A 27,951-nucleotide genomic window follows, 5' to 3' on the forward strand; every position below is an offset into this window, starting at 1 on the left:
TGAGAATTGGCCTGCGACCCTGAGGGCCACCAGTTCAGCTCCTGGTCAGGGCACATGCCGGGGTGTGGGCCAGGTGCCCGGCTGGGGGCCTGCAGGAGGCAACAGATCGATGTTTCTGTTGTAGATCGATGTTTCTCTCCCTGTCTTTCTCCCTCCTTTCCCCTCTCTATAAAAATAAATAAATAACATTCTTTTAAAAAGATAGCATGAATAATTTAATTCCATGTCTGAAAAATAACATCTATATATTCATACAATTGATATTTATTATTTCCTAGGCGGTGCTAGGCACCTTTCCAAGGGCTAAAGGAACAGCAATGAACAATTTACAATTTAGTGCAAGGAGCCACATGATAAACAAGTATGGAAAGTGATTTGATGGTATTGTGGAGAAAAATAAAGCCGGGCAAATGACCAGGAAGTTCCAGGCTGGGGGGCTGAGGGAGACGGGCATGCTCTTCCAGGCCGAGTGGTCAGAGAAGGCCTCGCTGACAGGGCGGCTTGTGAGCTGGGAAGGAATGAGGAGGAAGCGAGCCCCTGAGGCCACCAAACACAGTGTTGCCGTATGACCCAGCGAAAAGAACCGAAAACTGACACTCAGATGGACACGTATGCATAGATGTTCATAACAGTGCTGACCTCAATAACCAAAAAGGGGGAAATGACAAAAACGTCCATCGGTGGGTGGAGGGGTAGGCAGGCTATAGAATATTACTTAGTCGTGCAAGGGAATGAATGAGGCTTGAAAACCATACGCTAAGTGAAAGAAGCCAGACACACACAGTCACCTATCGCATGATGTAATCTGTAGGCAATATCCAGACATCGCACGACTTAATTTATAGGAAATACCCAGGACAGGTAAATCTACAGAAGCAGACTGGTGGCTGGCAGGGGAGAACAGGAGTAGCAGCCTGTGGGGAACAGAGTTTATCTTGGAGTGATGAAAACATTTTGGTTGTAGATAGAGACACTGCACAACACTGTGGATGTACTAAATGCCACTGAACTGTTTACTTTAAAATGGTTCATTTTATGTTACGTGAATTTTACCTCAATTAAAAACAAACAAACAAACCCTGCTCACTTTCACTACTAATTGAGAACAGCCCGAGGAGGGGTGAGGATGGAAGCCGGGGGGTGGTCAGGAGGCTCCTGCAATAGGCCAGGTGAGGGAGGATGGTGCCGTGGACCAGGGGGGTGATGGAATGGGTGGGAAGGGGTAGGAAGTGCAGAGAGAACTGTCCAGGAGGATGCTCACTAAGTGGGATCAGTGTACGTCTGTCGGTGGAGAAAAGACTTTGTTTTGTTGTTTAAGTTGTTTACAGCAAAGTCAATACCTATAGAAGCAGAAAACACAACAAAATCATCTAGGAGAAAATCTGGAAAAGGACAGAACATACAAAGAAAACGAGGTGGCTAAGATGAAAATCAACTGTGAAGATGGTTGATACAATGATGAGGAAGAACATTCAATAAATATTTAAGGCCTACAGCTTATTAGATCCCCACAGCCGGTGCCTCCACAGAGGGTGGTGACTCTAAGATGCCACAAGAAGGACCTGGACTTCTTCCCTTCCTTCATCTTACTAATTGGAAAGGTGATGTGATGATGGGAGCTTCAGCAACCAGAAGGACCAGGAGGCAAGAACATACTGCAGAAATGGCAGATTGAAAAACTGGAAAGGGTCTTGATTCCTAATACCAGGCAAGATGCCTTACCAGCTCTGGACTGCCTACCCCTGAAATTCTTCTAAGGGAAAGAAAATTAAACTTCCACGTTGATTGTCTCTTTTATTTTACTTTTTTCCCCTAGCACATGCAGCCAAATCTAGTTCTAATGCAAATATACTGCATGGATATTTTATTCTGATCCCCCGCTTGAATGAGAGTGGACAAAGTTCAAATTCCTCAGGATTTTGCACCAGTGCATGGCTCCTACCACATTCTGTGCGGCCCGGCGCACTGGAGTGCTGTTTCCCCCCAGCCTAGGCCAGCTCTCGGCCCAGCATCGGGTGGATGCTCAGTGCGGGCTGGACTAAACAGCCCTGGGTCTGGCTGTTAGAGCTGGAAGGTGTTCCTCACACTTTCTGTTGAGAAACCCACGAATTCAGCCTGCAAGGACTCCAACAATCATCAGGAAATCCTTTCTCGTGACGGCACTGCTGGTGGGGATGACAGTGGCCACGATGAACCCTTTAGGCTGGTCATTACTTGGCAATAGAACAAAGTCTAGCTACCCGCCTGGGGTCAGCCTGCTTTTTTCTTTTCCACGAAGGCAGTCGGGCTCTGGGAGCCCGGAGCTCTGCTGCAGGCTCCAGGCCAGGTGGGCATTCTCTGGAGGGCAGGATCGGGTGTGTGCCGCCCACATTCCCTCTCCCACCCCCACCCCATCTCTAGTTCCTCCCCTGGGAGAGGGGTGGGTGTCCAAGGAAGTGGATGCCAGCAATGACTCACCAGCTGTCTACCTAGGTCTGCCGCTGACCCTCTCAGCCTTGGCCTCCCCATTTTTCAAAAGGGCAGCTGGGATGCCGGATGTTTTAAAGCCTCATGAAATCCAGAGATTCTATTGTCTTTATTTGCTGTACAGAAACCACTCCTCCTGGCACAAGTGCCTTGCTTAAAAACATCTCGTGCCCACATTCTCAGCGGGCACACCTAGCCCTCGCAGTCAAGGACCCAGTCATTCCCAGACCTTGCCCTGCCACCATTGCCAGGGTGCCTCGGGTCACACGGTCCTTCCAGAGTTCTATACCCAGACAGCCTTGGGCTTCCCCAACCCTCCAGGTTTCCAGTAAAGTCTGGTCTGAGCTCCACCACCAGGGTTTGGGATGGCTAGTGGTCCCCCTCACTCCCCCGCCACGTCTACGCTCCCTGGCTTTTCCATTTTATCGCTCATCAAGCTGACACTCTGGGCAGGCATTGTGTTAATCCAGCAGGGATGCAGAGATAACAGCCACAGACCCAGATGCTTGGGGATAGGGAGAACGGGAGAGACTGGAAATAAACAATCAATTACACACGATTAACTAATTAATTCACCAAATATGTATTGGGCGTCTCCTATGTGCCCTGGGTTAGTGTGTGCGGACGTCACGAACAAGGCAGATGTGGTCCTTGTCCCCGTGGGGTTTCTACGCTAAGGCAGTAGTCTGAGATTCATTATATGCTTATTTAATTTGAACTCACTCATTTTCTCTACTGGGCCCTACTGTGTACCAGGCCCCACACCAGGTGCTGAGGGTACTGTGTGAGCAAACCCAGCCTGAGTCCCCGCCCTCACGGGGTTTACAGGCCAGTGAGCCAGGCAAATGATAAGCAAAGAGGTAATGACAAAATGGGAATTGCCGTGAAGGAAGCCCCCAGGATCCTGGGGTGGAGACTTGCCCGGGGTGGGGGTTGGGGGGTGGGGGGGGGAGTGAAGGGACTGCACGTCCTAAACCAAGGAGACAGGCAAGGCTTCCCTGAAAGAGGAGACAGGACAGCTGAGACCGAAGGGATCCTCATAGCTGGTCCTTGCATAGCATTCCCATGGGCCAGGTGCTGTTGCAAGTGCTTTCTGTACATCTTACCTGAGTTCTCATAACTGGTAATATTGTTTTCATCGCCCCCACTTTACAGACAGGGAGATGGAGGCACAGCGGGTGTAACAGTTTACTCAGGCTCACACAGCTAGTAAAGGTTCAAACCGAAACACGCCCAGCTCCAGGCTGCGTTCCCAACATGGACACCATGTACAGGGGAGGAAGACAGCCTTGCGGTGGGCAGCAGGGCCGGCACTCCAGGCAGAGGGGAGCGGTGCACAGGCCCTGAGGTGGAGAAGAGCAGGAGGCCTGTGGGAAGCAGTGCGCCAGGCAAGGGCAAGCAGGTCAGAAGAGGGCAGTAGAATGGTTTGGAGTGCAACAGAAAGTCCCAGAAGGGCTGGATAGTCAGGGACTGCCTCTGTGTTCCCCAGACACTTCTAAAGGGCTTGCCTTACGCTGGGGCAGAGCCGTGGAGGGACAGATGAAGGAAGGAATAACGCAGTTCTCAGAGAGGAACTTTCGGGAGAGAGCAGGGATGCTGAGGATACAGACAGGGTATCTCTTGTTCTTGGTTTGCACAGGACGGGCCTTGTTTAGGTCTCATGTCCTGATATCATGATTGATGGTTATTTCTCTCACTTGCAAAAGTGTCTAGGTTTGTATGAAAAATAAGCAGGACATTCCAGCTAAAGAGGGTTAAAGGGGGAGTTTTGCTGGTCTGGTTTACCCACAAACTTCCCTAAATCTACATCTTCAATGCTTTGGAGTTGGGTTTACGTTTTGGGGCCAGGCAGGGGTGCGGACAAGGAGGCCCAGCCACGCCGGGCCCGGCACAGAGCCTGGCATGCAGCTGGCGCTCAGCGATGCATGGGGAGTGACAAATCCATAAGAGCAACGGTATTCAGTACCTCGCTTTTCCCCTGTGTAGGGGACCAGATCTTCTCGGTCCTTAAACTCCTTTGCTTGCTTTTCCAAGTGATCCAAGAGCTCCTCCCTTTTAAAGGGGCCCGTGGGCGCCTTGGTGGTCTGATCCTTCTGCCTCAGGCCTGCAGGCAGCAGTGCATTCTACAGTGGAGGTGGTGGCCCAGGTGGCAGAGAGAGAGAAAGAAAGAGAAAGAGAGAGAGAGCGGTCAGCGGCTGAAGACATGCATTTCTCCAGAAACTCATCATTGAACAACTGGGCTCAAGTCACTCATTTACATGGAAGAAATCTGACACCTGGAGGGGCAGGGACTTGTCTACATCACACAGTAGATGAGGCCAGGAGCCAGGCCTCTTGACCTCCCTGTGTTTCTCAGCCTCTAATGTTTTTGAAGACGAGGGGGTGAGGGGCCAGCCAACATGGGGCTGAGCACAGAGTGACACTCCAAGAGCATCTGCTGAGTGACAAATAAGATTAAGTTGGTGTTTTGATGCAGGACGGTATTTATAGCTGTTGTGTATCAAGTGATGGGGAGAGAAGAAGGCTAAGGCGTTTGAGTTAAAGCCCTGGAGGCAGAGTCAGGCAGGAAGAGGCAGACGCAAAAAAGACAAGTGGGTAAAGGCTCAGCAGAACGGTGAGGTGGGCGAGGTGGCGAGGCGGGCTTTCAGGCTGCAGCCCGGGAAGGCCCAGCCAGCTGCCTTCTACCCTTCCAACAGTCCTAGCTCATGCCCTACTGGCTGTTAAATATTTTGAACGTCGCCCCTGGAGATGGGAATCTGAAGAAAGATAGCATCAGCCAATCACTGGGGTGTCTCCTTCAAACATGGGCAGGCTTCTAGGTGAGGGCTCCCTCCTAAAGCAGATTCCTAATTAGGGTGGATTTGAATCCCATAGGCTTTCCTTAACTCAGTCCCCAGTACCTTAGAGTTTCAAAGTTTATACTTGTAAAGGTGCTTGGAAATTGTCTGGTATATGCACCCTTCTTTCAAGGGGAAACCAAGGCCCAGAACAAGGAAAAACTTTGCCCAAGGAGTTTCAGGGACAGGTCTGGAACAAAAACCAGGGTTCTTCTTTAGATTCGGGGGGAGAAGAGAAATCTTCAGTTCCAGTCATTGTTCTTGCCCCCTTTCATTGGAAGAGCTGGTGGGGGTTACCCGGGAGGCAGATGTGAGCAGAATCTCACCTCGCTTCCTTCCATGCCCTCAAGTTGGCCAAACTGGACTCCGTTCCACCCCATCCTCCCTTCAGTCACTCACCCACAGGCTGGCCCCTTCCCGAAAGCCCCGGGGGAGGGAAATGGCATCATGCGTATGAAGATAGCTATGTGCACAAAAGGGGTAGAGCCTGGGAGGGAAATACGACTGTTAAACTGCAGTACGATTTTTTTAAACAAGATGTTTCATCACTGTTTGACACCACAGTGCCGTTCCAGCAAGAGCAATGGCTGCGTGATCAGGGGACCAGTGAGTGACCGCGACCCTGGGAGAGCCGAAGGGACCCGGGCCTCCATCTGTGCACGGCCTGTGTAAGGGACTCTGAGAGCATGTGCGAGGGGCTCCGAGAGTGGTGCTGGTGTGCACGCAAGTGGATTTGAGCCCCAGTCAGGAGAGACATTTGGGAGTTGGAGCATGCGATGAGGAGAGGGCTAATAGGGGGAAATCGCCTCGACTGATTTGCGGGTGAATGTCAAGAACACAAGCAATGTCACAGACATCCCAGCTTTCCTCAAGCAGCAGTCCTCTGACACTGTCCCCTGTGCTATGCGGGACAGGTGATGGTCCCAGGTGAGCCATGCATCTGTGGGCACGTCCAAGGTGAGAGGGGCTGTCCTTCTCCCCTGTGGCAGGGTGCTGTCTCTCTGTGACTGCCCATACGAGTACCCAATGCACTGTGACACGCTGCACCTCCCAGCTGAGCCCCATCAGGCTTGTGCCTGACTTGGAGTAGTGATGACTCCTACGGTCCTGGGCCAGCTGCCTCGTCTCATTGCACCTCCTCTTCTACAGCCGGAAGTGTGAGTGTTAGTCACTCTCCGAGTGGTTGAGAAAATTAAGTGAGTGCCGAGCACTTGTAACTACTTACTATAACTGTTGTTCTGTAATCAGATGAGAAACAGTTTAACAGGAGATTGGTGATCCACATATGTATGCTGAACAGGGGATGAGTTATCCGACTATGTCTCAAAAGCAAAAAAGTGAAAACATACAAGTAAAAAAGAAATTAAGCAGCAAACACAAGTGTTTTCCCAACAATACTCACAAGGAAAAACCTGACAGATTTTTGTCTGTAAGAGGTTATGACAGAAGTTAAGGTTCTGGGGAGCGTTCTGGCCTCTGGAAGGCTTAGTATTGGGAAGGGGGAGAACCAGGAGGCCATCAATGAGAAGAAAGGATTTGAAAACTCACATCTCTTCTCGAATATACCCGGGAGAAGCCACTGATTTCGTTAAAGCAGGGTTTTCAACCCTGGCACAGTGGGTATTTGGGGCTGGGTGATTCCTTGTGCTGACGGTGTTCTGTGCATTGTGGACTGTTCAGCAGCATCTCCATCTGGCGGAGCCCAGCACCCCGCCCCCCCACGGGTGTAACGAACAAAAATGTCTCCAAACATCTCCAGGTGTCCCCTGGGGGGCAAAGTCACCCCTGACTGAGAACCACTGTGTTAAACTCGAGCCCATATCATTCTAAAAGGAGAATAAAGATGTTTTTAATTTTTTTTAAAAAATATTACTTTATATAGCATGTTAAGATATGGCTTCATTTATTTAAATCTTTACTGAAAGCAGTTGATTAAAAAAAAAAAAACAAAAACATCAAAGGCCTTTCTAACATTTCTTAGCTTATACAATTCTCCCAGTAACTATTGAGAAAATCAGCCTCGTTAGAAGATAATCTTTTTCTAGTAAATATGTTTAATGAAACAGTACATGATTTTCATTAAAAATCAAAGATAGTTGCATATTTTTAAACTCCTGATTATTTCTCACTTTATTTTCAAAAATGGCATGTGACCTCCCAGAGTACTACAAAAATTAACTCCAAATGGATCAAAGACCTAAATATAAGAACTAAGACTATAAAACTTTTAGAAGAAAACACAGGCATAAATCTCCGTGACCCTGGATTAAGCAACGGTCTCTTAGACATGCTGCTAAAATAATAAGCAACAGGAGAAAAATAGATAAATTCAACATCATCAAAATTAAAAACACTGTGCTTTAAAGGACACTATCAAGAAAGTGACAAGACAACCCACAGATTGGGAGAAAATTTTTACAAATCACATATCGGATAAGGGCCTGGTACCCAGAACACATAAAGATCTCTTACAACTCAAAATATGAGACACATAACCCAATTTACAATGGGCAATGATCCGAATAGACACTTCTACAAAAAAGACATAAAATGGCCAATATGCACATGAAATGATGCTCAACATCATCAGGGACATGAGCATCAGACACAGAAGGAGATACTGCTTCATACCCGCGAGGACAGACAACAAATGCTGGCAAGAACGTGGGGGAGCGGGAACCTCCATTCTCTGCTGATGGGGATGCAACATGGTGCGACCCCGTTGGGAGACAGTCTGGCCGTTTCTCAAAAGCTGAAACGTACAGTTATGAACTGATGCTGCCGTTCTACTTTTAGGTAGATTCACACCCAAGAGAAATGAAAGCACGCGTCCACACAAAACTTCTCCAGTTCGTGGCAGCATTATTCGTAACAGCCAACAAGTGCAAACAACTCAGATGCCCGTCAGATGATGAATGGGTAACCGAGTCGTGGTATCCATACAACAGAATCCTATTTGGCAATAAAAAGAAATGAAGTTCTGAGACATGTTACAACAGCGATGAAACCTCCAAAATGTTGTGTGAAGCGAAAGAAGCCAGACACAAAGGACTATGGCGTCTGAATCCATGTGTACGGAATGTCCAGACTGGTCAAGTCTGTAGCGGCGGGAGTAGGTTAGTGGTGGCCTAGAGCAGGGGAGGGGAGGGAAACGAGGAGTCACAGCGAATAGGTATGGGGTTTTTTCCTGAGGTGATGAAAATGTTCTAAAATTCATTGTGGTGATGGCTGTGTAACTGTGAATATACTAAAAAGCAGTGAGTTGTACACTTTCAATTGATGAATTTGATGATACGTGAACTAGATCTCGAAAATGTTAGTAAAAATGGCATGTGTTAGCTATAAAATGGCTAGTAAATAAATGCAATAAAAAGTTAAATGATTATGGACTCTGAGGACAGAAGGCTCTCTGTGTGCCAGTGGCCAACTGGGATGCTGAGTGGCCTGGTGAGAGCTGGTCAAGTTCATGGGGGTGTCCTGTTCCACGACATGATGTGCCTTATTATGCAAGTTGGTTGTTGAGGAGTTAAGTGGGTGAGAAAATACTGCCCTGGATGTCTCATGCCTATCAGAACCTCCCTGCGACTCTCAGACCCAGGTATCCAGTGGGTGAGGAAAGGGTCTGCACAGCGGTGGGAACTCCGACCAGAAGAGAGCTTGGGGGACGTGTATGTGTGGAACTGCATCTTATTCCTTGAATAAGCATCCATGGAGTGAGCATGGTATGTTCAGGCGGTCCGCTGACAGGTAGGGCCAGGACCCCACACAGGGCTCTCTAATTGGGAACGCCCAGGGAGAGGGGAGGTGAATGGGGCAAGGAGAGTAAAATGGGAGAAAAGTCTCACTGACAGCATGTGTGGGAGAACAAAGTATTGTTTTCAACCAAGATCCTCAGCGGGGGTGCACTTTACTGAGTACAAGGAATAGTCTGTGACTAGCCTCGTCGTTGCCTGTAAAGGAGGTGTACTGCTGCGGTGCCTGCGGGCAATGGGAACCATCTAATCTTTGAGGAGTTTCCTAATCTTAAAATGTGCACAGAGTAAATTTGCTGGGCGCCTGCTTTCTTTATACTTAGTTCAAAGGGAGGCTGGCTCCTTCAGGACAGCCATCAGCCGTGCACCAGGGAATCTGATGCACCTTCAATCCAAAGCCCGGCTGGTGACGGTCAGATTTGCTTTGGGAGAAAGCTCCGGTAAGGAGGACGGTGCACGTCTTCCTGTCCTTACTTACAGTTGGCGACTAACTCATTAGGAAGGGGGGGGGCTGATGCCTGGATGATCCTACTGTGTCCCGAGAGGGAAGTCAGTGTTGGTTTTCTGGGGAAGGGATTTCTAGATGCTCCCTGATCTTCACCTAAAATTGTAGCCGTTAGCACCAGGGATTGGTGAGGGCTGAGGGCACTGGAGCTGCCCATGCTCCGGCAAACTACCACCACGTGAGAACGTGGCCATCGTTACTGATCTGCTCATCTTTATGTGAAATCGCTTGATTTTAAAATATTGACACATGAGCCAAATATTTTAAAAACAATACTCAGGCTGAATAAAACACGTCTACAGGCCAGACACCATCCATTTTGCCACGTCTGATCCAGGCCTTGCACTAGAGGAAGAAAGGGGTGTGTATATACATGAGTATTTAATTTAGAAGGGTTTTAAATGTTAAAACCACATTAAAAGTTTTCTATGTTCTTGGAAATAATCATAAGGACAAATTTCCCATAGGGCCCTACTCAGGTTTTTTAAGTGGTGACTTCCTTTTAAATGTTGTAAAATTAAAACAGGGACGTGCAGCTTGACAGGTTCACATCTTGGTCCTAATTCTCCCCCCCACACTCTGGAGTCCAGTTGTCCAACAGACGATGGAAACTTTGACGAACCCTCAACTGTGCTGAGAGGAGCTCTCACACCCAGCAGACAGGTGCCGGTAAGGCCAAATATCAAGTGTCTGCACAGATAGCATCGCTACAGACAGCTGGGGCTACGTGGGGAGCCATTCCGGCTGGAGCCATTGCAGGCTGTTCAGATGTGCACCTGTGCATAGCACACGCACACACAGGCAACACATGCATGTGCACACATGTGCATGTGTGCACACACACACTTTATTAAAAGAAGCACAGAATCCTGGCAGTTCAGAGCTGCAAGGACCTTACAGAGCCTCTGGGCCGGTGCTTTTACTTTCACTTGGGGAAACTGAGGCATAGAAAACTGAAGCCACTTGCCCAAAGTCACAGAGCTCATTGGCCACAAAGCCAGGAAGCCGAGCTTATAGAGAGATGACACTGTGTGTAAATAGCATGCCCAAGCATCCGTGTGCATGTTTCAGGCTGGTGGCTGCTCATATATAAAATACCCGCAACTTCTTCACAGTGACGAAACACAAGCCATTTATCACCTTTCCTGAATAAATTGGCGATGTCTAAGAACAAGGGACTATAAAACGTGCCCTCTGGGTCTGGGCTGCAGCAGGCCTGGGCTTCTGTCCTGTGACTGAAGCAGACACGACCCCTCGGTGAGGGTGGACCACAAGCTACAACCTCGTTGGCGAGGGAGGGGCCGAGAGCCAGGGAAGGGAAGGGCCTTGCTGAGGTCACTCACTGGACTGAGCACCCAGGGCTCTTGACTTCCAAGCCACAGAAAACTTTCCATCCCACCTGACTGCCTTCCTCTAGGAACAGATCCTGGAAACCAGACGTGGCACTGTGAGAGAACCGGGCTTCCCCTCCACGTGTTAGAAAGCCAGAGCTGCCCTCCTTATGAAACTAGTCTCATTTCGCAGGTAAGGAAACTGAGGCCCAGAGGCATGGAGCTCCTGTTGGGAAAAGAGGAACCCAGGAGGCTTAACTTCTCAGAATTCCCATTGACTTCTTCCCCCACCCGCTTCCAAACAAGCTCAGCCCGTCCCAGATGCCTACCCGTCGCCCCGCCCCTCCACCACTTTAGCCAGGCCAAATGTTTTACAGCCTAGTCAGTCACCCAATTACCTTTTACAAGGTACTTGATGAAAAAAATTTTTTTCAAATGGTCCTGAGGACTTTTATTTTCCAGTTATCTGCCAGGTCTGTTTCCTTTTGTGTGAAATGTGGCCCTTTAGTCCCTTAAGGCCCCTTCCAGGTAAAGGGCACTCGGTCTCTGCACTGCCGACCAGCAGCTCCCAGATCTTACCAACACCATTCAGCGGGGCTTCAACAGGGATTCCTTGTCACATATGGGGGGACTGAACATGGCAGTGTGGAGGGGCAGAGGGGCCACACCACTCATGCCCCAGTCACAGAGGGGACAAGCAGGGGACAAACCTCCAAGAATCCCTGCCTCTCCAAACATGCCCCCCACCCCAACAGACACACTCTGGGCATCTTCATCTTTTTCTCCAGAAAGATCCAGGCCTTTGGTTCATCGATCATGACCTCACTGCTGATGGGTGAGACCCAGTAACTGCCACTTCTCACTGTCAACTTTATAGAGCATGAGGGCTGACCTCCAAAGGCGTCCTTGTGGCCCCAGCCCAGCAATTGTTCACCGTGGGACCTACTGGTCATAACAACACACTTCTCTCCTCTGGCATTCATGGCACCAGGTGGGGCCAAACCTTCCCTTCCTGGCTTTCCCCTGATCCTCCTCTTCTGCTCATTCCCTGCTGCGCCACCACTTGTCATCCTGAGACAACGCATGTGCGACCCCGCTCCACAGGGGCTCACGGTGAGAGGGGAGACAAACCGTGTGTGAGCAGCTTACTCCATGCCCCCTTCTTGGAGGAGGTGGTACCTGAGCGGTATGTGTCACAGGGGACCAGATAAGGACCAGCCAGATGAAGAGGAGAGCAGAGAGTGGTGTTACAAGGGGATAGAAAACACAACACAGACAAAGGCATGGCAGGATGAGGGGCGACGTTGGGGTGAGTCCAATGATGCAGGGTTTTGAACGGTCTCCATCCCATGGGCACCGCCCTCGTTCAATGCATCATGCCTTCCTGGGACCAGCAGATGAACCTCCTGGCTGGTCTTCCATCCTTAGGCCTCTCCACCATTACTCCTGTCCCCTCCCATCAGCCAGCCAGCCCTCACCAACACGAGCATCTGACCGTGTCACCCCTCAACACACTCACAAATGCTCAGTGCATCGGCGACCTCCATGACCAACGGGATCATGACCAATTCATCATCCAGGCCTGGAGACCTCTTTATGATTTGACCCCAACCTACTTCAGCCTCCCGATTCGTTCCTGGCTCCCCGTGTGCCAGGTTCCAGCCACTGATGGCTACTCCACATTCCACAGCCACGCCTTGTCCTCTCGCACTGCCATGCCTTGGCTCAGGCTGTGCCCTCTGCCTGGAATTCTACCCCTGCTCCTCCCCTGCATTCATCTTTCAAAGCTCTCCCCTTGGGCAGCCTGTTCAGCCTTTGCAGTGCTCTCTACATCGATCTGGCAATTCTTTCCAAACTCCCCTAGGCATTTTGCCAGGTCTTCTAAATGCTCATCCTGAATTGTCTCAGAGCATTCTTTCTCCCTGAGGAGACGGGGTGCCCCTCAAAGGCTAGCCGGGATGCATCTTAGTCTTCTCTGAATCCACAGCTCGGCACGAGGAAAGTACGGACTGAGTTGTCCAGAATCCCATAACTCTGGTGCTCCAGCTGGGGAAGAGAGGGTATCACTTGGACACCCTTCAGGTCAACATCACACCTGCTGCCTCAAGCTCTTTGCTGGGCCACCCAACTGCTGACCTCAGCGAGTTTGGAAGAGGGGACACATTATGAGTATGTCTGGAATGGGAGTGTCCAGGATTGGAGGTGTCCGGGATGGGAGACCAGAATTCACTGATGGGGGTGTTGGGAAATGCCAAGCTAGAGAGTAAGACCTTTGTAATGTTTTCTTTGGAGGCCCGGGTTTGATGAGACCCCTACCAACTCCTCTCACTCCCCCTCAGAGCTTTTGGCAGAACAGAGCATCATGCCATGAAACTGGCAAGCCCCAGTGGTCCCTGATGGCATATTTCCCCTTCTTCAGTAATAAAAGCACTCCACTCTTTTAGCTGAGCACATGGCCACTTGGATTAAAGACTATGTTTCCCAGGCTCCCTTGCAGCTCGGTTGAGCCATGCAAGAAACTGACTTTGGTCCAAAGATACGAGAATTGGCCAGTGGCAATGTCCAGTAACTTCCCTTAAAACAGGCGCTTGAATAATGGCTTTTCTCTTTTCCTTTCTTCGTTCCCTGTTCCTCTGTTGTGATGCCTGGAAGGCAGCAGTCATGGGCTCCACCTTGGACCACGAAGATGAGGGCAAATCCTAGAGAAAGTGAGCTGGGTGGAATCTGGGACTCTGGGGAGTTTGGGAAGCTGAACTCCACTCCAACTCTAGACTGCCCACCTCTGCACTTTTCCTTGAGGGACAAATAAACCACTGCTTAAGTCACGTTATTCTGAGTCTATCATTTGTAGTCAAACGGCACCCTAACTGACAACCTGGGTTCTCATCCCAGGGCTGTGCCCAAAAACAGGGCGCTGGTATTCTCAGACTTTGGATTCCCCTTCTTGAGAATGAAGCTCAAAAGCCCCTTTTAGCTTGGAACCCCAGAACAAAGATTTGAATTCCATATAGAAGCCACTTACTGCTCATCGTTTTTTTCACCATAGGGCATTATCGTTCATTTCTATTCAGCTGAACGGATACCGCATTATGGGGACACTGTCGGGCAGCTGCATCTGGTCGTGCAAGTCACGCAGCACACAACTCCCAGAGCACCATTTGCTCTCTGGCTCACGTGAACAGCGCCCCCTGGGGCTCTCAGCGCACGACTTGCACAACTGCACCTGTATCCGCGGTAGTGTGACATGGCTCCAGATCTCGAAGAGCCTAGATCCTAGTGAGTAAATCATATATTCAGGTTCAACAAACATTTATTAAGCACCTATCATGTGCCAGGTACTGGGCTAAGTGCTCTTAATATCTTTAACGGTATTTACATATGTGTGTTGTGTACATGTATGTATACACACATATTTATGTATAAACAAAAACCAAAACCTGAGGGAGAACCAAGATGGCGGCGTAGGTAGACACACTGCGCCTCCTCGCACAACCAGAACTGACAGAGAATCGAACAGCAAGGGGGACCAACACCAAGAAAATAGAAAATAACCATTCATCCAGACTGGTAGGAGGGGCGGAGACGGGCACTGGGGTGGAGAGGACTCGCGTGGCTGTGGCGGGACTGAGACTGGCGGAGTGTGGGACAAATGGCGCAGGCAGTCCGAGCACTAGCAGACCCCGCGGCCCCACATCTGCGCAGATAAACCCAGAGGGCCGGACTCAGAGGGGCGGAGAGTGGGGCAGGCAGAGCAGTGGGTAGCACCCGGCGGCACCAAATTCGCCCACAGATAAACCTGACGAACGGCGGTCAACGAAGCAGACCATGTAACCCAGGGCTCCAGCTCCAGGAAATAAAGCCTCAAACCTCTGATTGAAAGCGCCCCCGGGGGTTGGGGCAGCAGCAGGAGAGACTCCCAGCCTCACAGAAGAGGTTGTTGGAGAGACCCACAGGGGCCTAGAGTGTGCACAGGCCCACTTACTCGGGAACCAGCACCAGAGTGGCCCAGTTTGATTGTGGGTAGCGGAGTGAAGGATTGAAATCCGGAGGAGAGTGAGGCAGGCGCCATTGCTCCCACTCGGCCCCTCCCCCTCGTACAGCGTCACAGCTCAGCGACCAGCGTTACCCCGCCCTGGTGAACACCTAAGGCTCCGCCCCTTAAAGTAACAGAAGCGCCAAGACAAAAAAAAAAAAAAAAAAATGGCCCAAATGACAGAACACTTCAAAGCTCCAGAAAAAATACAACTAAGCGACGAAGAGATAGCCAACCTATCGGATGCACAGTTCAAAGCACTGGTTATCAATATGCTCACAGACTTGGTTGAATCTATTCGAAAAACAGATGAAAAAATGAAGCCTATGCTAAGAGAAACAAAGGAAAATGTACAGGGAACCAATAGTGATGAGAAGGAAACTGGGACTCAAATCAATGGTGTGGACCAGAAGGAAGAAACAAACATCCAAATAGAAAAGAATGAAGAAACAAGAACTTGGAAAAATGAGGAGAGGCTTAGGAACCTCCCGGACACCTTGAAACGTTCCCACATCCGAATTATAGGGGTGCCAGAAGGAGAAGAGGAAGAACAAAAAATTGAAAACTTATTTGAACAAATAATGAAGGAGAACTTCCCTAATCTGGCAAAGGAAATAGACTTCCGGGAAGTCCAGGAAGCTCAGAGAGTCCCAAAGAAGCTGGACCCAAGGAGGAACACACCAAGGCACATCATAATTACATTACCCAAGATTAAACGCAAGGACCTACATCCAAGATTACTGTATCCAGCAAAGCTATCACTTAGAATGGAAGGGAAGATAAAGTGCTTCTCAGATAAGGTCAAGTTAAAGAAGCTCATCATCACCAAGCCCTTATTATATGAAATGTTAAAGGGAGTTACCTAAGAAAAAGAAGATCAAAAATTGGAACAGTAAAAATGACAGCAAACTCACAGTTATTAACGGCCACACATAAAACAAAAACGAGAGCAAACTAGGCAAACAACTAGAACATGAGGGTTGTCATTAAGTGAGTGGGAGGGGGAGAGAGGGGGAAAGGTACAGAGAATAAGTAGCATAGATGATAGGTGGAAAATAGACAGGGGGAGGGTAAAAATAGTGTAGGAAATGTAGAAGCCAAAGAACTTATAAGTATGACCTATGGACATGAACTATAGGGGGGGAATGTGGGAGGGAGGGGGTGGGCAGGATGGAGTGGAGTGGGGGGGGAAATGGGACAACTGTAATAGCATAATCAATAAATATATTAAAAAAAAAAAAAAAGAAAAAAATTAGGAAAGAAAAAAAAAAAAAAAAAAAAAAAAACCAAAACCTGTCACATGGAACAGAGCCAGAGCTGCAAACCGGGAGGCCTACAATCGAATCAAATGCCAAAACATGGTTTGTTTGGTCTGTATGTTGGAATGAGCTGCCAAGATTTTAAAATAGGTAACTTGCCCATAAAAATTCAGATTTCCCGTATCTCTTGAAAATTAGATGTGGCGATATTGAACCTGCACTTTCACGCTGTCAGCAGTTGGTGGAATTGAGTAGCAAGTGCCCTGTAGTCAGACACAAACTCTCCCATTTGCCTCAGTCCCCACTACTCCCTATTGTCTCTGACAGAGAGGCTAAGAAACAGTTATCATTTATCAATGGCTTTGTTGTTGCATTTCTTCCTGAAAGGTCAAGTGAAAACAGTCTTGTGTCCGTATCTCTTTCAAGAGTGGAAAAGTAAAAGATGACCCAACACAGCTGTGTATCACAAGAAAACTGGTCCATCTTCCTGTCTTCGTGTATATTACCCTCCTGACGTGGTGGGGCCCCGTCTGCTGCCAGTCAAGTAGAAAGTGTTTACTAGAGTGGGAGAGATGGGTAAGAAATGGTGGGGGAAGGGGAATGCTGGGTTCAAATTTTATAGTGATGTTTTTCTTTTTAAGGGTGATTTGAATCAAGGTAAAGTTTTTATATTTCTTAAATTTGGATGATGGAAATATGGATATATTTAGTACTGTCCATTATAATATAATGGATATATTATATGCTTAGAATATGTCTTATTACGAATGTCAAAATCAGCCCTGAGTGGTGTGGCTCAGCCAGTTGGGTGTTGTCGACCCGCAAAGTGAAAGGTCTCTGGTTCGTTTCCCAGTCGGGGCACAGGCCTGCATTGTGGGTGGGGTCCCAGGTCAGGGTGCATATGAGAGGCAACTGATTGATAGATCTCTCACACATCAATGTTTCTCTCCCTCTCTCTCTCCTTCCCCTCCGTTCTCTCTAAAAATAAATAAATAAACTCTTTTTTTTTAATGTCAAAATCAAAAAGGAAATAGCCCAGCATCCTCTGTGGCAGGTGCTGTGCTGGGCACTTGGTGGAGGGGATCAGAGAGGCTTTGCAAGGGGTGGGGGGAAGGGTGGGAGGTTAAGCCTTATTCCACTTGAATGAAGGGCTCCAGGCCTGAGAGGCCCCTCAGCAAGCAGCGTCAGAGAGGAGGGGACGGAGGGGAAAGGAGGGTGTTCTGGGGAGGCTGGAGAGGGGTGAGGAGGGAATGGTCACGGGGCCAGAAGACAGAGGTGGGCTGGGGACACACTGACACATGGCTTCGCTCACCCTCACTGTCCCCCTGCCCAGGTCCATCCTTGGCCCTGTGAACAGCCGCAGTGTTTCTAAGGATATGTGCCTATTTTTAGAGCACAGATTTATTTCTTTCCATTCCAACTGTTTACTTCTGTCCCGGGCTTGTGAATCTGCCGGTTTGTGTTACAAGGGAGAACCATGGCCCTGTGGACCAAACTTGGCTGCTTCCTTCATGGCCAAGAGCGTCCTGCGGCTTACAGGTTACAATTTGGGGCATAAGTGGGGAGGATTTCACTATTTTGCCACGTCTGGTGGGAAGCCATGTGTTGGGACAGGAAGTCCCAAGCTCTCATCTTGGCTCTGCACTGACTCACTGTGTGACCTTGAACAAGTCCTTTCCCCTCTCTGGGCTTCAGGGTTTTTGTCGCTGTTGTTTTGATTTTTATCACTAAAATGATAATGATAATACTTACTCATAGGACTGGTATGACGATTCTGTAGGATGCATGAAGCACTGGGTAAATGGCCTAAGAAGGGACCCTAAAATCAGGGCTTCTTGACTTGCCCTGTGCACAGACACGCAGGGCCAGGGGAGGGAGGGTGAGATGGTCCCTAAGTGTCCTTCTAGCTCTGAGATTCTACAGTTCCAGGTTTTCTCCTCCACCATTTCTTCCCACAGTTCATGGCTCATGCTCTCAGAACTCCTGACCATTATGGGCTGAGGAAGGCACGTCTGCCTGAACTTGGTCTGTCACTTCCTAGCTGTGTAATTCTGGGCATCCGTCTCCTTGTCTTAGAAGGGGACTAACCCCCACCTGTAAGGAGTGGTCTCATCGGATCCTTGCAGAAATTTTAGGAGATGCTCCCCATAAAACACTTAGCACAGCACCTGGCATGTAAGAAGACCCCAGGAGAGAATAGTTGTTGTAGTTGTTAGTATCTCGGGCTTTGCAGGGGGCCTGTTGCTTCCGTTGTTGTTTCTGTGGTTATAATGCATCACAGATCCCTAATGGCTGACTTCAAAGTCAACTCCTAGGACCCAATTTCTTTACGAGGTTGAGATTATCTCTACCATCTTCTCTCGGGCAAATACTTTGATCTCTTTCCTGAAACACTTTGAAAAATATTCTTCCTTTCCCTCAAAGCCTCATTAACAAGCAATATTTATAGTCAAATTCTTTGTGTTGGTGGTTCCTATCTTTTTTTAAGGTTAGTATTTATAGTAAAAATAACCTAACGTCAAAGGAAATTGAATTGAAAAATACAAGTTGCTGATAATCCCACACCCCTTTCCCTTCCAGGCCCAGCCCACACCCGTGCGGGGGGGGGGGGGGGGGGGGGGGCGGGGGGGCGGTGGTTTACAGCTCCTGAGTCATGGCTGTCGAGTCTGGAATGCCAGCACCACCTGTTGCATCCTGGGCAGGTTACCTCATCTCCCTGAGCCTCAGTGTCCCCATATTTAGAAAGGGGCTGATAACCAAACCTCTCAGAGGATTACATGAGATAATCCACGCAGGGTTTTGCCCGTGGCATACCCAGGAAATGTTGACTACCTATCGATCCTATCAGAACGTGGACACCGCTCCCTGCAAGTCAGGGTGACTTGCCACTCTCAGCCGCCTCTGCCCATCGCCCATTTCCCCAGCTGCCTGGTGCAAAGGCAATCTGAACCGAGGAGTTGGCTCAGCTTCAGAGCAGCATCCACTTAACTCCGGAGAGAGGAGAAAGGGCAGATCCTCTTGGGGAATCAGTCAGCAGTGGATACTTTTAGCACATGGAGCATTCCTCTCCCCCGGGAGTCCAAGTGCAACAATCTCATGATAAGCTCGAGTTTTTCCAGGCTGCAGAGAGGGAGAAAGTTTCAGGGACTGTTGTTTTTTCAAGTCTAGAGTCCTCTGCTGCAAAGATTGCTGCTCTCCAGCTGGAGTACTCGGCTCTGTCACATGACCCTGGGGCTTAACAGTTGCATCACTGAAAACCTAACCCCCTGCAGTGGGAGCTGAATTCACAGAACAAGCCGCCAAGACTTAGTGGAGTGATCACTTCCTAAGTTATATACACGTCTAGTCACCATGTCATACACCTGGAAATATTGTATGGCAATATGAAATTTTTTTTAAGTTTTAAAGACTGCCAGGAGTTGCTTATAAAACCATGGATGGTTAGGGAAAAAAAGTGTAACTATGTGTGGTGACGGATGTTAATTAGACTTATTGTGATGATTGTTTTGTAATCCCTACCAGTATCGAATCATTATGTCGTGCACCTAAAACTAATACAATGTTATATGTCAATTACACCTAAATTTTCAAAGAAAAAAGCACGGATGCTGAGAGCCAGAGGGGGCGTCCAAGGGCATCTCTGCAGACTGTGCCCCCCTTGCAGATAGGAGAGCAGATCCACAGAGGGAACAGCATGTGCCCAAGTTGGGGGCAAAGCTAGGAGTGAACATGAACACCTGCATCTCAGGTTGTGTCCAGGAAGAGAGGAAGATGATTTCATATACAGCACCCTCCCCAACTACAAAACCAGGGCACATCTGTGGCTCAACCTTTGTGCCTGGAGGCGGCCATGAAGCGTTACAGTGGTGTGGCTAAGATGTGAACTTTGGGAAGTGCCATATAAGTGCTCGTGAGACAAAAATTAAAACTGGAGGATACAGACTCATAGAGTATAACAGAGAGGACAGTGAACGGGGGTTCTGGTCCGGTTCTGTTTGGTGTGTGACCTAGAGCTAGTTCCTTCTCCTTCCTGGGCTCAGGTCCTGCTCTGCAGGTTGGAGGTTGGACACCCGCTGGTCCCTGTGCCCTGCCCAGGCCAGCCGGCTGCAAAGCCTCTCACGGTCTGCATACCTTTGGCCTCTCCCTGTGCTGTGATTTCGGAACATGGGCCAAGGGCGCGTGAAAAGTGAGCTGGAATGTTTGTGCTCTCAGAAAGTGGGAGGCCCCCTAGATCTTTTCAAAACTTACATACTGACTTGCAAATCAGGTAACAGAGACATCTCAGTGAAGGGGCCAATTGTGTGGCTGGGACAAAAGAAAAAAGAAAAACCCACTGGCCTCTGTTATCTCCTATCCTCTCTCTGATTTCTCTTTTCTTTTCCTTGAACTTAGAGAGAAAGGGGTCTTTGAAAATGTTCATTTCGAAACCACAGTGGTGTGAGAAGCGCAGGTCTCAGGTTGCCCAGCGCTGCTCCCAAACCCAAGTACAGAGTTACCTTCCTCCCTCCAGCGTGGGAGGTGCAGGCACTTGGGAGCCTATTAGAAATCTGAGTCTCCGTGCCTGCTCCTGTGGCACTGGGCGAATTGTGGGCTCTCGGAACCCCAGGCTCTCCATCCCTCCAGTGGACACAGGCATCCCTTCCTGCTGATCCCCGAGAAGGGCTCAGGGGAACTGGCTGTGTGAGAGGTACAGAGGCCCTAGGAACTGCTGCTGGAGCCAGAGACCTGACATTTGGGGTGGGGGTGCTGCGGGAGCTCTTTGCTAGTTTAGAAGTGAAACAGAACCCCCAGCTGGAAATCAAGCAGTCCTTGGGGGCTTTACCCTGGGTTCTGAGGGGGCTCCTCCATCTGCCCCCACCCCACTCCCAGGTCTGGTGCTCGCCTCTACCTCTGTCATCATCTGCCCGATTTGCAGCCACAGCCTAATCTAAGCTCATTCCCCTCCAGCCAGCTCAGGGCAACCCCAACAGCCACGAAGGCCAGAGGCAGCAGGCCTGGAGGGCCCCTGGGGGTCCGCCCTTCACCCTGGGAACAGCAAAGACTCTGCAACATGTTGGGAGGGTTGTGGGGAGGGACAGGAGCCCTTTCTTCTCATCAGAAAAGAACTCTCCCACCACAGGCTGGCAGGACCACAGGTGGGCCCGTGGAGCCCCTTCTACCTCTCCCCCACCTCCCCGGCACCTCTGCCAGTCCCTCTGTCCTAAGACAAGCAAGCCCACCAAACCATTGCCCCTCAAGGCTTCCCCAGGCCCACTGAGAAAACCCGAACCCTTCAGTAACCCGCTCCCTGCTTCATCTAGCCAATCCCCCTTCCAGGCTCGTCTCACCCTCCACAGAAACCACACTGAGACTCCCCGTTCCCCACTTTCTGTACAAGACCCTTTGCCCATGGCCTTCACTTGGCCTAGAGTTCTTTGTTTTATTCTTGACTTAGAAAAGTCCAGGGCCCAGTTCCACTATCCCCTGTTCTGTGAAGCTTCCCACCAGTAAGAGCTCTCTCCCTGAGCTCCCATCTGCTCCCATTTAGAACATAGCTAATATTACGACCGCTGCCCACTGGGCTGAGCGCCTTCAGGACAGAATCCCCCCCAGGCTCCCCTGTCAGCGGCCAGCACTGGGCCTGGCGCCTGGCAGGTGACTGAGCCACATTTACTGAGTTGACTACAAGTAGCACATCCTTCTTTTGTTCTCACTTTTTAAAGCTGTTTGTTTTTGCATCAGTGATCTAGGATAGAATTGTGAGAACGGAATCATTTTGTAGCAATAAAGCTGGAAGCTCGATTGTTTCTTGCCTGCGTTGCTAGTTTTTGATGCAACCGGGCTAACAGGGAGCCATGGTGCAGAGGAAGGGGAGGAGCCCAAGGCTCTTCCACCAAGGCTGTCTTCTCACACCTGGAGCAACCTCATTGGTGGAACCGCCCCCTCACGGCTGGGCACGGGGAGTGGTGGACAGCAAGCTGACAATGTGCTGCTGGAGGAACTTGTCGTTCTACGGGGCCTAGGACCCAGGGCCCCTAGACAAGGACTCTAGGTTACCTAGAAAGAAGCCACGTAATCAAGTCTGGAGATAAAACCAGGCAATAAGCTCATGGAAGCTTGACCCTGGAGACACTACGGCCTAGACAGGGGCAGCACCTGGTTCAAGGCCACAAGGAGTGTAAGAGACAGGGCCAGGGTTGGAACGGGGACATCTAAGCTCTAGTCCTGCACTTCCCCCGCTAACCTACACTGCCTCTACACCAGCTGTGATTCCTTGAGGGTTAGTGAAATAGTATATTGGGTGGGCCGAAAAGTTCATTTAGTTTTTTCTGTAAAATGGCTCTGGTAGTGCTTAGTTGTCTTTAAATTCATTCAAAACAATTTTGTTAGATTGTATTGTGACAGCTGTCCTATCAGCGTGCATTTAAAAAAACGTATTAAAATTGGTGAATTTTTGTGTAGCCATTTTAATATTGAAGATGGAAGAATATACACAAGATTTGGGGCGTATTATGCTTTATTATTTCAAGAAAGGTAAAACACAACTGAAATGCAAAAAAAGATTTGTGCACTGTGTGGAGAAGGTTCTGTGACTGATTGAATGTGTCAAAAGTTTGTGAAATTTCACCCTGGCTGGTGTGGCTCAGTGGATTTTGTGCTGGCCTGCGAACCAAAATGTCACTGGTTTGAGCCCCAGTCAGGGCACAAGCCTGGGCTGTGGGCCAGGTCCTCACTTGGGGGTGTGTGAAAGGCAACCAATCAGTGCTTTTCTTCCCACATTGATGTTTCTCTCCCTCTCTTTCTCCCTCCTTTCCCCCCTCTCTAAAAATCAGTAAACATTTTTTTTAAAGTTTGTGAAGTTTCTTGGTACTAATGACATTTGGCCCAATAATTCCTTGCTGTGGGGCTGTCTCATGCACTGGAAGATGCTTAGCAGCACCCCCAGCCTCTACCCACTAGAAGCCAATAGCGGGAGATTTCCAACATACTCAAAATATCCAAATCAATAAAGTTATTGGTGAAAATGAAAAATGTATTTTTATTTTATGGAAAAAAATGTAATGGACTTTTTGGCCAACCCGATAGAAGTGTTCCTTTTTTTTCTTTTTCTTTTTTTTTTACAGATCACTGTTAAACTAGAGCTGAGCAATGCCAAGTTTTTTGCAAAAGCTTGAAATGTTCCATTTTTTTAAATTTCAAAACATATCAAATGGAAAATTCACTGAATTCAGTAACATTCTTTATCCACCTTCTCCTTTCTGGGCGTTGACCTGCACACCTGAGACAGAGATGGGGGACCTGTCTAGTAGGCCACCTGGGAATCCCTATCCCCGCTCAAGGCTTCGCGGGGCTGAGCAAACCACAGAGGTGACCAGGGACCCTCCCACCTTCTGATGCTGTGGCCCTAACAGCAGAGGTGAATTCTGAGCATTAAACACCCTTCTGAAGTGTGCCAACTATGAAATGCAATGATAACAACATCGCACAAGTGAAAGAGACTCTTGTAAGTCCTCTACTTCTTAGTTACTTCATTCTGTGACACACGTTTCCCCAGCATCCTGGAGCAGCTGCCTGGGTAGCACGATGGAACGGGCTTTTGCAGATTCAGCGATGGAGCAAGCTAGCGGGCAATACCTTGCTAGGCTCCTTGGAGTCTGCACATGCTCTGACTCAGTGTCCATACAGGGTCCAGCCGGGATTCACAGGCCCAGGAATCAAGGGTAGAAATGGGGGGGGCACCACTCATTACTACCTCTAGTGACTCACTGGCAAAAGGTGTACTTCCTGTTCCTGTGACCTTATGCTCTGCTGGCCTAGGGGGTCTTAGTCCAAAGGAAGAAATGCTTCCTCCAGGACACACAACAATGATTCCATTGGACTGGAAGCTAAGAACCATGCCCGGCCACTTGGGGCTCCTCATACCTTTGAACAGGCAAAGAAGGAGTTTCTGTGTTGTCTGGGGTGACTGATCCTAAGAACCAAAGGGAAACTGGAAGTAAGGAAGCGTATGTCTGCAATAGGAGGGTGCTTAGGGCATTCTTAGTACTACCGTGCCCCGAGATTAAAGTCAATGAAAGGCTGCAACAACCCAATCTAGGCAGGACCACTAATGGCCCAGATCCTCCGGGAGTGAAGGTTTGGTCATCCAAACAGGCAAGGAACCGTGACCAGGTAGGTGCTTGCTGAAGGCAAAGGGGATACAGAATAGGTAGTGGAAGAAGGTAAATATAACGACCAGCTATATAACCACGTGGCCCATTGGAGAAACAAGGACTACAACTATCATGAGTCTTTCCTTCTCATTGTGTTATGAATATGTTTTCAGGTGTGTGTGTGAAACAAACATCTTTGCTTTCTTCCCTCTTATTCTCCTATCAGGTAACATCAGATGTATTGATTTTCTCCCCCTGGGTCTCCAGCCTGCCAGCCTTTGGACTAAAACCACACCATCCACTCTCCTGGGTCTCCACCCTGTCAACTGCAGACCTCGGGACTAGTCAGCCTCCATAATTGTGTGAGCCAATTTCTTACAATAAATCTCTTTCTATGTGTATATATGACCCATAGGTTCTGTTAGAGAGCCCTGGAGAATGCAACACACACACACACACACCCCCTGAAAAGGCAATGTGATTCCAGTGTGAATGCCATAGAAGAAAAGTGGAAGTGGTAGCTTCAGGGAGTCTGCACCTGTCCCTTCCCCAGGCAGACATGGTTGATGTCCCTGTACCTGTGACAACGTGGTCCCCTTTAGTGCCTACTCACATCAGGGTCCAGCTCATCCAGCTCATTTTCCAGAGTCCTGAGCTCTTCCTCCGTCAGGGCTCCGAGGATTTCATCTTCGTCCAGGTCGCGGTATTTCTCTAGTTCTCGTCTGTACGACATCGTAGAAGAACTTGGCTTTGCCTTCTGACTTTCAGCGCTGACCTGAGACCCACCAGAAAGAGAAGATCTTAGGAAGACCGCTTCTGGATTTGCTGCAGAGGAAATAAAGGCTTGTCATTCACCCGGCGGCCTGAGCATGTTTTATGGATCGTCAGGATGGCGATCACTACAGGGGAGTACTGCCCTAAATTGGACTAATTCCATAATCAAACTGAGGGCATGTGATTTACTGAATCATAACTGATTGTACTGGCACGGCCATTAAATATGAGTAACAGGTGATTAACCTCCTCTGTGAAGCCTTAGTGTTGCCTCACTAAGCCAAGTTCACCCTGGCCAGAGCACTGGGTCCACACCCGTCCACACGGCTGGCACAGCTGCCTCCCTCGGCTTCCGCACGGTAGGGTCTGGGTTCACTTCACCCCACTCTCTCCAGGGCCCAGCCCAGGGCTGCGCACACAGCAGGAAGTCTTTCACTGAAATGAACCCAATTCCAGTTCTCTACCTGCGAGGATTCTGGGCCCTTCTCCACTTGGAGAAGAATGGCAACTTGCTGTAGAAGCTGCTAGCCCCTCTGTATTGGAGCCTGTTCCCACGTGACCTTCAACCTACGGGGAGCTGGGCCATCGGCTTTCTTTCGGAAGCTGACAGCTGAAAGGTGAGGCAGCCCCTCCGGCCTTCCTTGAATGCTCTGGGATGCTGTATGGAATTGGGTCCCCTCCAAAATCAAGTTTAAAGGTCTAACCCCCAGTACTGCAGGGACCCAGTACCACACTGCAGGTAAGAATGTGGCATTACTTGGAAATAGGGTCCTTGCAGATATAATTAGTTAAGTTTAGATGAGGTCACAGTGAAGAAGGGTGGGCCCCTGATCCGACATGACTGGTGTCCTTTGAAAAGAGGAAGTTTGGACAGACAGGTGTGCAAGAGGAATCCTATGTGGGGTGACCAAGGCGGGGATCGGAGTGATGCTTCCACAAGCCGAGGAACACCGAAGATTGCCGGCAAACCAGCAGAAGCTGGGGGAGAGGCTGGGATAGGTCCTCAGTGTCCTTGGAAGGAACCAACCCCGCTGATACCTCGATCTTGAACTTCTAGCCTCTAGAACTTTGAGACAATTGATTTCTGTTGTTTAAGCCGCCCCGTCTGTGATACTGTGTTATGGCTGCCTGGAAAACTCATACAATCAGCATCACCTTCTTCGTGGCAATATATGTTTCCGCCCTCCCACCCCCTGACCCAGGAAAACAAATAAGCAAACCCCGAGGCTCATCTGTGAAATGACTGATGGAATTTTCCAGGGCAGAGACAAACAAAAAGTAGGAAAAGACAACCAAGTAATCAATCAAAAAGGTGGGATTCATTGTTAATTTAAAACCATGAAAGTAATGAAAAACAAACTAAAGCCGAAGTTCACTAAGCTATCAGAAAAAGCTGCCAGTGCAGGGAGCAGAGATACATGTTATTAAGGTACGTTTGTGCATGTGTGGGCACATTTGCAGAAGTCCAAGCACGTGACAGCCGGCTTGATAAGAAAACTTGCTTCCCAGATACAGAACACCCCAGGGCCATTTTTTCTCCAACAATGGCTCGTCTTAGCCTGACGTCGTCCTTTGACCAGACCCCAAGAATGCAACGCTCGGACCATAAATTGGCCCCCTCCCCCGATTCATTTCTGTTTACTTCCAAAGAAAGCACAAGCAGCGGGCAATGCTCTGGTGTCGATGGAGAAGAACCTTCCTGAAGGCTCTCAGAGAATAACCTCATTTGGCTTTTCCTAAATGCAGCTAGGAGAGGTCTCCATCCCAGGGCCAAGAGGAGCCCTAATCAAGGGCTGAGAATCTTCCAGAACCTCCCAACTAGTGTCTCTTAGACGGGGTGCAAGACATGTTTTTGGTGCTCCAGCAGGGTTCAGGCCACAGGAGGTTCCACCGGGCTCTGGACTGCAGGGCTTCTCGCAGCTGCTGTGCTGCTCCCACACGCAATGTCTCCGAGAGGGACGGCTTACGTGCAGAAAGTCCCCGTCCTGCTGACCATGAAGCCATGTCTCTGGGAAACTGTTCCTGGAATTGGGATCTCATGAAACAACATTGGGAAAACAGCCTTGCACTTGCCTCTGGATCACGAGAGGGGGCCACCCAGACTGGCCCAAGAAGGGACAGAGGGCAGGACCTGCTAGAACAGGTTTGCGACCCTGGGAGTTTCCCCCGCTTGTTATCTTTGCCAGCTGACTTGTTTCCCAGCTGATCTGCACTAAAGCCTTTAGAGAAAAGTCGTGGACAGGCCCTGGAAGAGGGATGAACCAAGAAGAGGGGGCAGGGGAGAAAGGAATCTAGATCAAAGCCAACTTAGAGAAAAGGAACTGGGAGGGAGCAGGAAGGGAGAAGCAGGTGGCAACTGTGGGGTCCACCAAAGAAGGGACAGGGCTGGGTGGCAGGCCACCTCCAGAAAGGCCACCCTGTGGGGTGCAATCACTATATTTCCTGAGGATCAAGTCTCTCTCTCAGCACACACAAGAAAGTTCATGGTTCACTTACACACTCAAAGGTGCTATTTAACTCAAAAATCTGATTTCAGAGAATTTAATTTTTTTCTTTTATTGATTCTAGAGAGAGGGGAAGAGAGGGAGAGAAACGTTGATCAGCTGCCTCTTGCACACACCTCACCTGGGGACCAAACCCACAACCCAGGCATGGGCCCTGACCAGGAATCGAACCTGGGACCCTCCAGTGTGCAGGACAATGCTCAACCAACTGATCTACCGCAGCCAGGGCCTAGTTCAGAGGGTTCAAAAAGGCCCTTTCTGATGTCAAGCGTCCCATGAATATTATAGAGTGATGAGGCATGACATTAAATAAGCTGAGTGGGACACAGAGCTCCTAAGGTAAACTTCTGGGCTGTCG

The 27,951-nt window shown here is 49.3% G+C and overlaps 1 protein-coding gene across 3 annotated transcripts in view; it reads right to left on the minus strand.

Annotated features, from left to right (window-relative positions):
• TMOD1 (tropomodulin 1) overlaps positions 1-27,951 on the minus strand; it is a 74,979-nt gene that overhangs the window by 36,280 nt on the left and 10,748 nt on the right. For 2 of the 3 annotated variants that reach the window (XM_024560235.3, XM_045195230.3), the window contains exons 2-3: positions 24,929-25,140; positions 4,433-4,589 (exon numbers count right to left, since the gene is read on the minus strand). In XM_024560235.3, coding sequence (XP_024416003.1) covers positions 4,433-4,589; positions 24,929-25,048 — 277 coding nt within the window. In that variant the 5' untranslated portion in view covers positions 25,049-25,140. The remainder of the gene's footprint in view (positions 1-4,432; positions 4,590-24,928; positions 25,141-27,951) is intronic. The other variant, XM_024560236.3, reaches the window with a different exon arrangement.

Source organism: Desmodus rotundus, chromosome 1, assembly GCF_022682495.2.
Source record: "Desmodus rotundus isolate HL8 chromosome 1, HLdesRot8A.1, whole genome shotgun sequence".
Taxonomy (NCBI): Eukaryota; Metazoa; Chordata; class Mammalia; order Chiroptera; family Phyllostomidae; genus Desmodus; species Desmodus rotundus.